The 15,944-nt window shown below is 42.0% G+C and overlaps 1 protein-coding gene across 1 annotated transcript in view; it reads right to left on the bottom strand.

The window, feature by feature from the left end:
* Positions 1–15,358, bottom strand: part of cfap100 (cilia and flagella associated protein 100) — a 68,143-nt gene extending 52,785 nt beyond the window's left edge. Inside the window, exons 1-2 of the mRNA XM_072581757.1 lie at positions 15,287–15,358; positions 9,703–9,754 (exon numbers count right to left, since the gene is read on the bottom strand). Coding sequence (XP_072437858.1) covers positions 9,703–9,746 — 44 coding nt within the window. The 5' untranslated portion in view covers positions 9,747–9,754; positions 15,287–15,358. The remainder of the gene's footprint in view (positions 1–9,702; positions 9,755–15,286) is intronic.
* Between the last annotated feature and the right edge of the window lie 586 nt (positions 15,359–15,944).

Here is a 15,944-nt window from a genome sequence, read left to right as displayed (position 1 = left end):
GAGGATATTATTAACCTGGAGAGGGTTAAGGAAAGATTTCAATCATCATAGAACCCCTGCAGTGTGGAAATAGGCCATTTGGCCCAACAAATCCATACCGACCCACCAAAGATTAACCCACCCAGACCCGTTCCCCTACCCTATTACTCTACCTTTCCCCTGATTAAGGCACCTAACCTACACATTCCTGAACACTATGGGCAATTTAGCATGGTCAATCCACCCTAACCTACACATCTTTGGATTGTGGGAGAAAGCCAGAGCACCCGGAGGAAACCCATGCAGACATGGGGAGAATGTGCAAACTCCACACGGACAGTCACCTGAGACTGGAATCGAACCCAAGTCCCTAGTGCTGTGAAGTAGTAGTGCTAACCACTGAGCCACCATGCCACCCCAATTTGTCACGCTGTTGCGGGAAATGGAGGGTTTAAGTTATAAGGAGAGGCTGGATAGTTGGAGTGTGTGAGGTTAAGGAGTGACTTTAAAGAAGTTTATAAAATTGTGAGGGGCATAGATAAGGTGAATGGCAGTTGTCTGTTCTCTAGGGTGTGAGATTTCAAGGCTAGGGGCATATTGCTGAGGTGAGAGGAGAAAGATTTTAAAAATACATGAGGGACAGCTTTTTTATGTAGAGTGTGGTTCATGTGTGGAATGAACTTCCAGAGGAAGTGGTTGATCCAAGAATAGTTAGAACATTTAAACGACGTTTGGATAAGTACATGAATAAGAAATGTTTGGAGGGATGAAGGCCAAGTGCAGGCAGTTGGGACAAGTTTAGTTCGGGATCATGGTCAACATGGACAGTTTGGATCGAATGGTCTGTTTCCATGCTGTATGACTCGATGGTCTTATAGCCTTTTACTCTTGCCCCTCTCTCTTTCTACCTCTTCTGTTTGCCACCTCAACCCCTCTTCTCTCTCATTCCCCCTTTTCTCTCACTCCTCTTCTCACAACCCCACTTCTCTCGCACCCCCCCTCCTAGGTCCACCCACCTTCTCCTTCCCTGCCCTGCATATTGGACATATAGCTGCAAGTAAATTTTCATCCAGGGATTTTAAAACAGTTTTGTAGGAACAAGACCAAGTTTCAAATATCAAACTTAGAAACACATTAACTGTTTGCATTGGTGTCGAGTCTACAGATATTTTCTAATCAAACTATTCCAAAGTGTTATCACACACCTTGGGCTTCCTGGTTCAGATATAGGGACACTACCACTGCCACAAGAGCCCAAACATAATAAACCAATCAATCACACACCGGATGATAAGCAGATTTTGAACCCAGGTCCAACAGGGCATTACCTGGTTCTTTGGATTAGTACTTGAGTGATAATACCATTTGGCTGTCACCTCCCCAGACTGTCACTGTAGTAAAAAGATTTCAACATTGTTCACCTGACTGTGGCTCAGACAATAGTTAGCTCTGGTACATAAGGGATACGTTTGAGCAAATGAAAAACATCCTGGGCAAAGGAAATTTAATGATAGCACATTTTATAATTTAATGGCACCACAGAGTTTTTTATGATCAGTTGAATAGATATTGAAGCATAGGTTTAATCATTGTGTAAAGAGAGAGAGTGTAGCAGAGATGAATTCCAGACCTCAGCCACAGTCACCAGTTCTGGGCCAAAGTAAATTTAGAATTTATGTAAAGCCAGTGTTGAAGGTGTACAGAGGTTTGTAGGGTCTAATGGAGGTTTCAGAGAGAGGGATATCAGGCCTGCTGGAAGTTATAGAGAGAGGGGTGTTGAAGGAAGTTACAGAGATGGGGAGGACCACGGGTGCTGGAAGAGGTTACAGAGTTTGGGAAGTTTGTCAGGATTGGAGGAGATTACAGATTTAGGGAGGGTTTTGTGGGTCTGGGGGGAGGTTTCAGAGATAGAAGTGTCGGGGTAAGAGGAGGTAACAGAGATAAGATTGTATGATTTAGAGGCATTTACAGAGATGGGGAGGACTGTTGGACTGGAGGAGGTTTCAGAGAGAGTTACCAAGATGTAGATACTATTCCTTTTACAATATAATCCATCGTGCATGATATGATGTAAAACAATGCATTTGCAAAAGTTAGAAGAAAGCCAATGACTAAGGGGTTGGAGGAATTGGATTATGCAGAGTGATTCTCTAAATTGGACACATTCTCACAGGAAGTGTAATGAATAATAGATAATACAGTTATAGATTTGAAAGGGACAGTGTTGGCTATAACAAGCTATCAACCTCATTCAGAATAGTAAAACCGGGTAATGCAGCCTCTACTTAACGGAGAGATGTTCTGAATTAAACTGAGTCAACAACGTCACGTTACATAGCTTCAATCTATGGAGCAGGTTCTTCTTCTTCATAGGAGCAGTTAGATTGATTTATTCATTATATAGATTTCTTTCAGAAAGTGTAGAAGAAGCATCTAAAACCGTGGTGTACCTGCTCTGGGAGTGTTTGATAGGAACAGTGTCGAGGGAGTTTTACTTGTAGTTTAAAAGAGCAAAGGAATCTTTTGTTGTATCTAACCCCTTGTTTTCATCAGGCTGGTATTTGTATACTTTGAAAGAGTTAATATCTTCAACCGTATTAAACAAAATGTACAAGGCTACATGTAACAAAATACGATTTAGTTTTCCATGCTGCTTCACTCTTTGTTTTGTTTCTAATATTTCAGTTCATGTGCTGAAGCAGTTCAGATAAGCCTGAATAGTGACCACGGTTATGTTTCAGCCTTCGTCCAAACGTGGTCGCCAGCCTTACTTAGCACCGCAAGAAGCAAAACGACGACGTTTGGAACGATACCGTTTGCGGAGGAAGCAAATGATTAATATTGGCATAGAGATTGATCGCTGGCAGCAGCTGAAATTGGAATTGGGTTTTGAGAAAGATGCTTGTTTGGCTAAATTCCTTTTGGATTATTACAGGTCTCATATTTATTCATGTATTGTTTCTTTATCAACTGTCAAGTTCACCAAATGTTTATGATGCATGAAGTAAATGGAACAAGACAAATATTTTGTAAAATGCAGTCACCTTTTTCTTCTTTCTATAGGGCCCATCATGTTTCTACAACATTATATTTGGATCCAAAAGGAAGGGGAGAGCTTGTTCACCACAGAAGTTAGTAATTACAAACTTATATATTGATTGACTAGTGTTGTGTCCTAGGCGAAAGTGAAGACTGAAGATGCTGGAGATCAGAGTCAAGATTAGAGTGGTGCTGGAAAAGCACAGTACATGAGGCAGCACCTGAGGAGCAGGAAAATTGATGTTTCGGGCAAAAGCCCTTCATCAGGAATGAGGCTGGGAGCCTTGGGGGTGGAGAGACAAATGGGAGGGGATTGTGGCTGGGTAGAAGGTAGCTAAGAGTACAATAGGTAGATGGGGGTGGGGATAAAGGTAATAGGTTGGAGAGGAGGGTGGAGTGGATTGATGGGAAGGAAGATTGACAGGTAGGACAGGTCATGAGGATGGTGCTGAGCTGGCAGGTTGGAACTGGGGTAAGGTGGGGGGAGGGGAAATGAGGAAACTGTTGTGTCCTGCACGTTATTTAAACCCTCCCAGTGCTAAATCTTCATATCTTCAATGTATGTGGCCATTGCTGGCTGGGCCGTATTTTGTTACTCATCCCTAACTGCCATTGAGAAGGTGATGGTGAATTGCCTTCTTGAACTGCTGCAATCCTTTGTTGCAGGTAGACCCACAAAGCTGGTAAGGAAGAATTCCAGGATATTGACCTAACAATACTGAAGGAACAACAATATATTTCCCTGTCAGGATGGTGTGTGGTTTGGAGAAGAAGCTGCAGGTAATGGTATTCCCATGTATCTGCTGCCCTTCTTCTACATGGTAGTCTGTGGATTTGAAAGGTATTATTGAAGACACATCTGTGACTTGCTGCTGTGCATCTCATAATTCTCGCACACTGCCGCCACTGTCTATTGTTGGAGGAGGGAGTTAATGTTGAAGGTATTGGAAAATGTTCTAAGTTACGTAGCACTGAGAGGTTCTTCACATACCAATCAGCCTGCTACTGCATTGTTTTCTAATTCAGAAGCTGCTGCATGTGAACCTCAGGTCTGGCAACAGAAAGAAAAGGTAACATTGGTGTTCGGTAGGTTGCCAATCCAGGAGCTGCTTTTTCCTGGATGATGCTGAGCTTCTTGAGTGTTATCAGACTCAACCAGGAAACTGGTAAATGTTCCATCACAATCTGGACTTGTGCCTTTTATAAGTTGGAAGCACTGAATCCTCAACAGAAGCAAAGAGTCTTTAGAAAAAATATAGTGTTGGAAAAGTTCAGCAGGTCTGGCAGGATTTGTGGGAAGAGAAACTGTTTATTCATTGAGTCCAAAATGACTATTGCTTGGAACTGAAGACTGAGGAGGATGTATTCAGAAGAAGAGTCATTTTGAACTGGACGCATTAACTCTATCTCTCTCTGAAGGACACCAGGCACTGACAGTATCAAGATAGAGGTAGGTACAGTGGATCAATGAGTATTCCTGCATACAAAAAGCTCTATATTCTAGTCCAATTTCAATTAATTATCCACAGAGTAATGGGTAAATTTCATTGCATGGATTGCTTGTAGCAAATTCGTATGTAAATTCTAACTGCACATAAACACACATGATTTTATATTTTTTAGTGCAAGATGAAAGCTGTAATACATCATCTACATCCTCCAGGGAAAATCAAAGTGAACAACGTATCCAATCTTCACTGATGATTAAATTTCCTCAGAGAACACCTCCACAATTGTCAGCTGAAGGGTATGTTTCTCTAAATCACGGTGGATGTTAATACTCAAAACATATTGGATAATGATTCATGTGCAATGTTGGCAAAGATTCATTTTAGCATTACTGCTTCAGCATGAGTAAGTGCATTGGAAAGTTGACTGTCATCTTTACATTTCTACCTCCAAAGATTTTTCTCCTTCCTCTCTCAAGCCACAGCCTTTTCCAACTGTGGCTCCATGGATAATGCTCCCTCTTGCCACCATAGAGTCATAGAGATGTACAGCATGGAAACAGACCCTTCAGTCCAACCCGTCCATGCCGACCAGATATCCCAACCCAATCTAGTCCCACCTGCCAGCACCCGGCCCATATCCCTCCAAACCCTTCCTATTCATAAACCCATCCAAATGTTTCTTAAATGCTGCAATTGTACCAGCCTCCAACACTTCCTCTGGCAGCCCATTCCACACACGTACCACCCTCTGTGTGAAAAAATTGACCTTCAGTCTCTTTTATATCTTTCCCCTCTCACCCTAAACCTATGCCCTCTAGTTCTGGACTCACCACCCCTCCCCCCCCACCCCAAGGAAAAGACTTTGTCTATTTGTCCTATCCATGCCCTTCACAATTTTGTAAACCTCTATGAGGTCACCCCTCAACTTCCAATGCTCCAGGGAAAACAGCCCCAGCTTGTTCAGCCTCTCCCTATAGCTCAAATCCTCCAACCCTGGCAACATCCTTGTAAATCTTTTCTGAACCCTTTCAAGTTTCACAACATCTTTCCGATAGGAAGGAGTCCAGAATTGCAGGCAATATTCCAACAGTGGCCTAACCAATGTCCTGTACAGCTGCAACATGACCTCCCAACTCATGTACTCAATACTCTGACCAATAAAAGAAAGCATACCAAACACCTTCTTCACTATCCTATCTACCTGCGACTCCACTTTCAAGGAGCTATGGACCTGCACTCCAAGGTCTCTTTGTTCAGCAACACTCCCTGGGACCTTACCATTAAGTGTATAAGTCCTGCTAAGATTTGCTTTCCCAACTCCATCTACCACTTCTCAGTCATAAGATTATGCTTTCAAGTCCTGTTCCAGGGACCTGAGCACAGAATCCTAGGCTAACATCCCCAGTGCCATACTGAGGGTGCTGTCAGTTGTTGATACTGCTGTCTTTTGGTTGAAGGGTCAAACTGAGGCTCTTCTTGCTTCCCCAGGTGGATGTAAAGATCCCACAGCCGCTATCTTGAAGGAGCAAAGTGAGGCTCCTTAATGTCCTTAAACTATATTTTCCATTCGATCAGCATAACAGACTATCTGAGCATTATCATCTTGCTGTTTTGAGTCAGCGTTTTGAGTCCAGTGATCCTTCTTTAGAACCTCTTCAATCAACAAAACATGTCTCTCGCTCTCTCTCTAACTGTCTCTTGCTCTCTCATGCTCTCTCTCTTGTCCTCCCTGCCCTCTCTGGATGTCCTCTGTAAGGGTTTCTTGAATGAAAGCAAGCTGTGGTACTGCGCTTAGTGAGACACAGCTATCAGCTGTACTTCAAGGTTTATGCATGGTCATACTTTTCTGCATGAAGCTGGTCACTGTTCAGAAGCACAACGTGTGATTGTTATTCCTCATCCCTAGCTTGCAGAGTCAGCTGTAACATGGGGCTCATTCATTTGATTAAGTATTGGATGGTAATCTCATCAGCTCTGTGTGGCACCTATAGTCCACGTAAAGACCAATTTTGTTTTAAAGAGAATCATATTTAGAGTTAATGGCTGAAAAGAGTGATTAACTATTTTGTGTTTTAAGATTTTTACCATGACTTTGCATTATTCATAAAGGCAGAGGCATGGTGAAGCACAAGACCATTAAACCGTTGTCCATTGTCATAAATTCACCAATGAGGAAGTTGCTCCCCGGCTATGGTGAAAGGCAACGTAGTTCAGACAATGGGAGGATTTAAAATTGATAAGGAGGCGATATTGGACAGGGCGTCCGTACTTAAAGTTGACAAGGCACTAGGACTGGAAGTTGACATTTTACTAACCAAGCACTCTACTCCCTATTCATCTGTTACCACCCCCCTGGCATCCTTACCTAGAACCCTACCTCTTACTCATTTCACATCCTATCATTGGCAATGTATTCCCATCCAGTTGGCATCCGGCACCCTACTCAGATGTCACATCAGGTATCCGACCTACCTCTGGCTCCTTACCCCTTCCTAGCTGTCATCATGCCTTGCATTGGAACATTGACTGTCATCTTTACATTTCTTGCATCCAACCCCCTACTTACATGACACCCTACCTCTACCCAGCTGGCACCCTAGCATCACACTTGCCTGATGTACACTTGCTTTGACAGCAGTGTCAAAGTAGATGTCAGGACCTTTACAGTTCAGAATATGCTAGCTGACTGCTGTGAAAAGGGGCCATGGTTTGCCCTTTTCTGACAGTTCTATACAACAAGAGAACTGTCGGAATGGATGTAGAGCTCCGCATTTCTGAGGAAACCCTCAGTGGAACCTCCTGTCAGAAATATGAACCTCCCTTAAAAGGATATGTTGAGAACTTCCCAATTTTGTCAGTAGCTCTCAGATGTTCGTAAGAAGGATTTTGCAAGGTCTACACTGTCTATTGTTGTCACTTCTGATGCTTGAGTCCATGCATTTGGCCCAACCAGTTTAATTCCTTCTTGAAGGAACTCAATGGTTTGCTTGGCCATTTTAGAGGGCTGTTCTTAAGTCACAAGTAGGACACGCCAGATAAGGACAGCAGATTTCCTTCCCTAATGGACATAAGTGAATTTATGACAATGGACAATGGTTTAATGGTCTTCATTAGACTCTTAATTGAGACCTTTATTGAATTCAAAGTCCATCATCTGCAATAGTGATATTTAAGCCTCAGTCTCCAGAACATTATCTTGATCACTACATTATATCCTTCCCATTTGTTATTCCTCTGAATTTATTATTTATAATTATTAATGGTTGTATGAATGAGTTTTGATTCACTTTCCGAACGTTTAATTTTCCATGCAATTTTTTGCTTTTTATGGTCTACATTTTTCTCCCTTCTTTCAAAATTGTCGATTGATGCTGTGTTTCAACCCAATGGCATCAGTAAGCTCAGAGTATCAGCCTAATTGTAGAGGGCCTCACAGATGAGACAGACGCAGTCCTCACCCAATTCCCACAACTCTGTCAGTTCAACAGGTTGTGATGTGAAACAGGAACCATGGCTGATCTTCTGCTCAAGATTCAATCGTACATCTGGAATTAAACCTGAACCTCCATCTATATTGCTACCAAGCGATAAAGCATGTTTACTCACTTGAGTTATAGTATTAATTTGTTGTTTATCCATTCTGGATGAGGACATAATTGGCTGGGCCAGCATTTATAACTCATTCATAATTGCCCTTCAGAAGGTGGTGGTGAGCTGCCTTGTTTTATTGCTGATGTCCATGTGGTGTAGGTACATCCATAAGACTGTTCAGAAGGAAGTCCCATTATATTGATCAAGTAGCAGTGAGATAACTGATATAGCTGCAAGTCAGGATGATGTGTGAAAAAAGGGCAAACTTGCAAGTGCTGGTGTTGACATGCATCTGTTGCCATTGTTCATTTAGCTGGTAGCAATCGTTGGTTTGGAAATTGCTGTCAGAGGAGCTTGAGTGGTTTATTGTTGTGCATCTTGTAAATGGTGCACATTTTTGTCACTTTGCCTATTTGAAACACAAGGCTGTCAGTCAGTAATGCAAATGTAGCATCTTTAGTGTGGTAAAATATTCCATAGCCATCACAGGAACATTGTTACAGTAAAATTAATTCCAAACTACATAAGTATCTGTTTGCAGCAGTGAACAAAAGTAAATCACAGAATTGTTACAGCTGAGAAGGAGGCCATTCAACCCATCATGTCTGTACCAACAAACCAGGAACAAGCAATGGACACAAATACTAAAAGATTAGCCATTTGGAGGAGGATACACAAAGAGGTGCAGGACCATGGAAAGATTTAGGGAATAAAAGAGGATGGATCTTTTAAATTGAGGCCTTGACTGACCGGGAGCAATATATGTCAGTGAATGCAGAAAGTGCTAGGTAAATGGATTTGCTGCGAGTGAAAATGAACATTAGCACTATATTGGAGTCAAGGTTGATGTTGACTGGGTTTAGCATTGATAAAGTATGGAACTGGAAAAAGCACACCAGGTCAAACAGAGGAGCAGGGGAGTTGACATTTCAGATCAGAACCTATCTTCAGGATATGGGAGGGGGAAGAGGGCTGAGAAATAAATAGGGAAGGGGATGGGGCTAAGGCGAAGGTAGGTACGATGGCGATAGGTGGATGCAGGTAGGAGGTGATTGTGATTGGTCAGTGGGACCTTACATATTAGCAGGATGCTACAAGGTACATTTATTCTTGCAGTTTATCCACTGCTGATAGTGACACAGACACGGAGCATGGTAAAGATGGTATGGAGTTTGTCGAAGATTCTATGGATGTGACTGAATATCTCCTGCCAGAGAAGTAAGTATATTTATCCTTATTTACCTTTATTCATTCATTCCTGTTGTGTAAAGATCCCCAGCAGGGACATTTCTTACTCATCCTTATTCCAGACTCTCAGAAACATGCAATCTACCTTTGTTAACATCTACAGAAAGTACTGGAAATGTTCAACAGACCAGATATCATCTGTAGGAGAAGACATACATTTATAATCCAGGTCAATGATCAGTCATCAGCCATTTCCAGACCATTAAACTGAAGCACTAACTTCCTTTCACCACTGCTTCCTGACTTGCTGCGTATTAACGATGTTTTCTGTTTTTAATTTCAGATTTTCAACATTCATAACTTGTTTCTTTTTGTTGACATCTAAATTCCTTTTCTAATAATACTTGAACTTTCCTGGAACACCAATTCATGAAGACAAGACAGACACCAGTACCTGCTCCCCTGTGACATTGCTTGCATTGGGTCTGAGATTTCCATGGAATGACCTGCAATTCAGAATGTTTTAAATACAGTTAAACAATGCATTTACCAAGAACAGAAAACCTAATGTCTGCTAATTGAATGCTGTTCAATTGCTGTTGAAAGCTTAAAGTCTTAACTCCTGGTTTTCTTTAAAACATGTCAGTTGGTAAGTGACATAGAATGTACATCATAAAATCAAGCTTAGAAAGTCAGTGTTGGTGTTCATACATCACACTGGTGTCCACTTACTCCTGCTCATTTAACTTAAAACCATAACATGTAGAATATTCAGTTCTTCATATCTTCTTCACCATTCAAAAAGATCATGGCTGATCTCCATTCCACTTTCCTGCCTTTTTTTCCCAGAATCCTTGATGCCTTCACTGTTGAAAAATCTACCTACCTTGAATGTACCAAACGACCCAGCCTCAACAGCTCCCTGCAGTAAAGATTCCATAGATTCACTACTTTCAATTATGATGCAATTAGGCAAGATTTAAGATGCATAGGATGGGGAAGGAAACCACAAGGGATGGACACACTTGAAATGTGGAGCTCATTCAAGGAACAGGTACTGTGGGTCCTTGATATGTATATATCTATTAGGCAGGGAGGTAGTTGTCAAGAGGAAGAGAAAGAAGTTGAAGCTCTTGTCAAGAGGAAGAAGAAGGCCTTTTTGAGGATGAGGCATGAAGGCTCAGTTCGGGGGCTTGAGAATTATAAGTTAGCCAGAATAGATCTAAAGAGAGAGCTCAGAAGAGCCAGGAGGGGACATGAGAAGTTGTTGGCAGATAGGATCGAGGAAAACCCCAAGGCCTTCTATAGATATATCAGGAATAAAAGAATGACCAGGGTGAGATCAGGGCCAATCAAGGATAGTAGTGGAAGTTGTGTGTAGATCTAAGGACATGGGGAAGTGCTTAATAAATCCTTTTCATCAGTATTCACATTGGAAAAGAGCAATGTTAATGGGAATACAGAGACATAGGCTACAAGATTAGATGGGATTGAGGTTGACAAAGAGGAGATGTTAGCAATTTTGGAAGATCCGAAAATAGATAAGACCCCTGGGCTGGATGGGATTTATCCTCGGATTCTCTGGGAAGCCAGGGAGGAGATTGCCGAGCCTTTGGCTTTGATCTTTATGTCATCATTGTCAACAGGAGTAGTGCCAGAAGACTGAAGGATAGCAAATGTTGTTCCCTTGTTTAAGGAGGGGAGTCGAGACAACCCTGGTAATTATAGACCAGTGAGCATTCAGTTTTGGGTAAGGTGTTTGAAAAGGTTATAAGAGAAAGAATTTATAATCATCTGGAAAGGAATCATTTGATTAGGGATAGTCAACATGGTTTTGTAAAGGGTAGGTCATGCCTCACTAACCTTATTGAGTTCTTTCAGAAGGTGACAAAACAGGTGGATGTAGGTAAAGTGGTTTATGTTGTGGATATGGACTTCAGTAAGGCATTTGGTAAGGTTTCACACGATAGACTATTGCACAAAATACAGAGTTTCGGGATTGAAAGTGATTTAGTGAATTGGTTCAGACATTGGCTAGCTGAAAGAAGACAAGATGATGGTTGATGGGAAATGTTCATCCTGGAGCTCAGTTACCAGTGGTGTGCTGCAAGGATCTGTTTTGGGGCTACTGCTGTTTGTCATTTTTATAAGTTATCTGGATGTCAGCTTAGAAGGATGGGTTAGTAAATTTGCAGATGACACTAAGGTAGGCAGAGTTGTGGACAGTGGTGAAGGATGTTGTGGGTTACAGATAGACATAGATAAGATGCAGAGCTGGGCTGAGAGGTGGCTAATGGAGGTTAACGCGGAAAAGTGTGAGGTAGTTCACGTCGGAAGAAGTAACAGGAATGCAGAGTACTCAGCTAATGGTAAAATTCTTGGCAGTGTAGATGAACAGAGAGATCTCCGTGTCCAGGTGCATAAATCCCTGAAAGTTACCACGTTGGTTGATAGGGTTGTTAAGACGGCATATGGTGTGTTGGCATTTATTGGTAGGGGATTGAGTTTTAGAGCCACAAGGTCATACTTCAGCTGTACAAGACATGGGTAAGGCCACACCTGGAGTATTGTGTGCAGTTCTGGTCACCGCATTATAGGAAGGATGTGGAAGCTTTGGAAAGGGTTCAGAGGAGATTTACCAGGATTTTACTTGGTATGGAGGGAAGGTCTTACAAGGAGAAAATGAGGAACTGAGGCTGTTTTCGTTGGAGAGAAGAAGGTTGAGAGATGACTTAATCGAGACGTATAAGATAATCAGAGGGTTAGATTGGATGGACAGTGAGAGCCTTTTTCTTTGGATGGTGAAGGTTAACATGAAGGTACATAGCTTTAAATTGAGGGGTAATAGATTGAGGACAGATATTAGGGGTAGTTTCTTCACTCAGACAGTAGTCACGGCGTGGAACGGCCTATCTGCAACAGTAGAAGACTCGTCAACATTTAGGGCATTTAAATGGGCATTGAACATATATATGGATAATAATGGAACAGTGTAGGTTAGATGGACATCAGATTAATTTCACAGGTCGGCGCAACATTGAGGGCTGGAGGGCCTGCACTGCACTGTAACTTTCTGTGTTCTTGCAGAGGACAGTCTTCTTCATCTGTGTTATAAATGGCTAACCCCTTATTCTGAGATGATGCCCCCTGGTGGTCCAAGGCTCTCACAAGGGGAAACAATCTTTCCAACCTCTATCCTATCAAGCCCCCCCCCCAAGAATCTTGAATTTTTCAATAAGTCTACCTCTCATTCTTCTAAATCCCTTTGGGTATAGGCTGAGCTGACTCCTCATAACTGGGTACAGAGAAACTATTTTATCAGTCTAATGAACCTCCTCTGGACTTCCTCTAATGCCGAAACAACCAGTCCCTGGGTTGCAAATGGGTTCTGTTCCTGGGTCCGTTTGCAAGTCGATTTGTATGCAAGTCGGAACACGATGCAGAACCATATAAAGCAGCCTTTCAAAAATGTTCCAGTGTCACATATTTAAAATTACACACCTGCATTCATAAGTATGAGCATTCATAAGTTGAACATTTTACATTGCACTCCCCACCCCATATATCTTCCCTTAGGTGAAAGGACCAAAACTGTTGACAGTACTCCAGCTGTGGTCTGATTGATGTCTTACCTATATTCATAAAACCTCCTAGCTTTTATACTGTACTCCCTTTGAAATGAAGACCAACATTTTATTTGCCTTTCCTATTGCTCACTGAACTTGAATGCTAGCTTTTTGTGATTCATGCACAAATCACTCTGTTTTGTAGCTTTCTGCTCCTAATTCTTCATGCCAAAGTACATTATATTTCATCTACCAGGTTGCATGACGTGTCTATGTTACTCTGCAGACTCTTTGTGTCATCCTCATTACTTACCTTCCAATGTCATAGAGTCATAGAGATGTACAGCGAGGAAACAGACCCTTCGGTCCAACTCATCCATGCCGACCAGATATCCCAACCCAATCTAGTCCCACCTGCCAGCACCCGGCCCATATCCCTCCAAACCCTTCCTATTCATATACCCATCCAAATGCCTCTTAAATGTTGCAATTGTACCAGCCTTCACCACATCCTCTGGCAGCTCATTCCATACACATACCACCCTCTCTGTGAAACTGTTGCCCCTTAGGTCTCTTTTATATCTTTCCTCTCTCACCCTAAACCTATACCCTCTAGTTCTGGACTCCCCGATCCTGTGGAAAAGATTTTGCCTATTTACCCTATTCATGCCCCTCATAATTTTGTAAACCTCTATAAGGTCACCCCTCAGCCTCCGATGGTCCAGGGAAAACAGCTCCAGCCTGTTCAGCCTCTCCCTATAGCTCAAATCTCCAACCTGGCAACAGGGTTGTAAATCTTTTCTGAATCCTTTCAAGTTTCACAACATCTTTCTGATAGGAAGGAGTCCAGAATTGAATGCAATATTCCAACAGTGGCCTAACCAATGTCCTGTACACCCGCAACATGACCTCCCAACCCCTGTACTCAATACTCTGACCAATAAAGAAAAGCATACCAAACACCTTCTTCACTATCCTATCTACCTGTGACTCCACTTTCCAGGAGCTATGAACCTGCACTCTAAGGTCTCTTTGTTCAGCAACACTCCCTAGGACCTTACCATTAAGTGTATAAGTCCTGCTAAGATTTCCCAAAATGCAGCACCTTGCCTTTATCTGAATTAAACTCCATCTGCCACCTCTCAGCCCATTGACCCATCTGATCAAGATCCTGTTGTAATCTGAGGTAACCTTCTTTGCTATCCACTGCACCTCAAATTTTGGTATCATCTGCATGTACTTTTGTGTCATTTGTAAACTTCTTTATAGTGCATTCACACCCCTCATCAAAGTCATTAATGTATATAAAATCAATATTGTCGTCCCAGCACTGATCCCTGTGGCACTCCATTAGTTAATGATTGCCACCCTGAAAATGCCTCCCCTTCTCCCAACTCTCTGTCTTCTTATTTAGCCAGTTCTCAGTCAATCCTGATGTAGTGTCTCCAACACCATGGTAGCCTAATGTGTTTTACCTTATCAAACACATTCCAAAAATCCAAATATATCCGCTGCTTCCCCTTTATCAAACTTGTTGAAAGAATTCAAGTAAATCTGTTAGGCAAGATTTCCCCTCATTGCTGCTATGGGGCTCACCATCCCAAAGTCTCGCCCCATGACCTCACTTGGATGGTTACAATCCAGAGTTTGAAAATCCCTGATCAATACTATTCTCTTCAATCATAAGTGGTAGTGAGTTTAAAATTCTGCCCCAATCTCTTGATGAAGGTTCTGAATTTCTTGTTGCATTTATTGGTGACTATCTTATATTTTTGTCCCCAACTCTTATTCTTTATATATATTTGACATGTGAATTACAGTTGTAAATAACATCTCTGATTTCTGAACAGCTGCATAAATACTAAGCTAATGGACTGCACAGTTGAAGAAGAGGTATTAAATATCATTAACAATAAAATAGTGCCTGAGGAAGAAGAATCTGTCCAAGTTCCAGTGGCTTTGACACCCAACAAGAGTGTATGTAGCATGAGGACCGGTATTGTCTACGATACATGTCTTATGTCCCTAGCTAAGAAAGCATTTTCAAGGTGTGAGCATCTCAACTGCAAAGGTAAAATAGATTTGGAACTGCACATTGTAGCAACAGCTATGAAAGTTGTGAGCCATTGCTGCCATGGACACAAATCTGTCTGGTGGTCACAACCATTGCTCAAAGGTGTCCCTGCTGGCAATACTCTGCTGGTGTCAAGCATAGTTTTATCAGGAAATAACTATCGGAAAATTGCTCTAATGTTCAAATTCCTAAATATGCGTCTGGTTAGTTATCAGTCATTCTTCAAGACTCAAAAGTCGTATGTTCAGCCATCAGTGACAAATTTCTGGAAGAAGATGCAGGGAAAACTTTTTCTGGAGCTCACGCATCCCCTTGTGGTATTAGGGGATCAAAGCAACAACAGCTGTATCTCTTCAGAGCGATACCTCACTTATACAATGATGGACAATTGTACTCACAAGATCCTTGACGTTCAAGTGATCGATGCCAGAGAAGGAGCCAGGAGACTGAGAAATTTGGAAACCTCTGCGTTCCGACGTGCCTTCCAGTGGTTGGTGAAGAATAATCTCGATGTTTCTGAGATAGTTACAGATGCAGATCCTCAGCTTTTGTCAACGATAAGTAAGTGTCCATGATGTGAGAAAATAAGAAGGAATGATCTGTTCAATAGAGTCATAGTGTCATAGAACTGTACAGCATGGAAACAGACCCGATTCTCCATCCTTGATCTCCCACCGTAAAACTCCCCAATGAGCTTACCCCTGCTATGCTTTAAATTCTCCAGTTTCCCCCCTATCCCTCCTCATGCTCTCTCTCACCTCACTCTCCAAGAGAACCTGATTTCTCAACCCCATTCCCACTAAACTGCAACCACATAACAATTTATCCTAACAAATCTCCTTTGCTCAATAGTGAATAACCCCAACTTTTCCATCCTAAACATGTGACTGAAATCCCTCATCCCTACCACCATTTTCGTAAATTGCTATACCCTCTCAAGAATCCTCACATTCTTCCTCAAGTGGGCTGACCAGTACTAGACATAATATTAATCATCTATCTGTCACTTTGTTGTCAGGCTGCTTGTTCGCTATCCAGTCTTTGAGGCACTGCAGT

This window comes from Chiloscyllium punctatum, chromosome 12 (assembly GCF_047496795.1).
Source record: "Chiloscyllium punctatum isolate Juve2018m chromosome 12, sChiPun1.3, whole genome shotgun sequence".
Classification (NCBI taxonomy): Eukaryota; Metazoa; Chordata; class Chondrichthyes; order Orectolobiformes; family Hemiscylliidae; genus Chiloscyllium; species Chiloscyllium punctatum.
The sequence above is the reverse complement of the archived record's forward strand: the minus strand, read 5'-3'. Positions and strand labels throughout refer to the sequence as shown.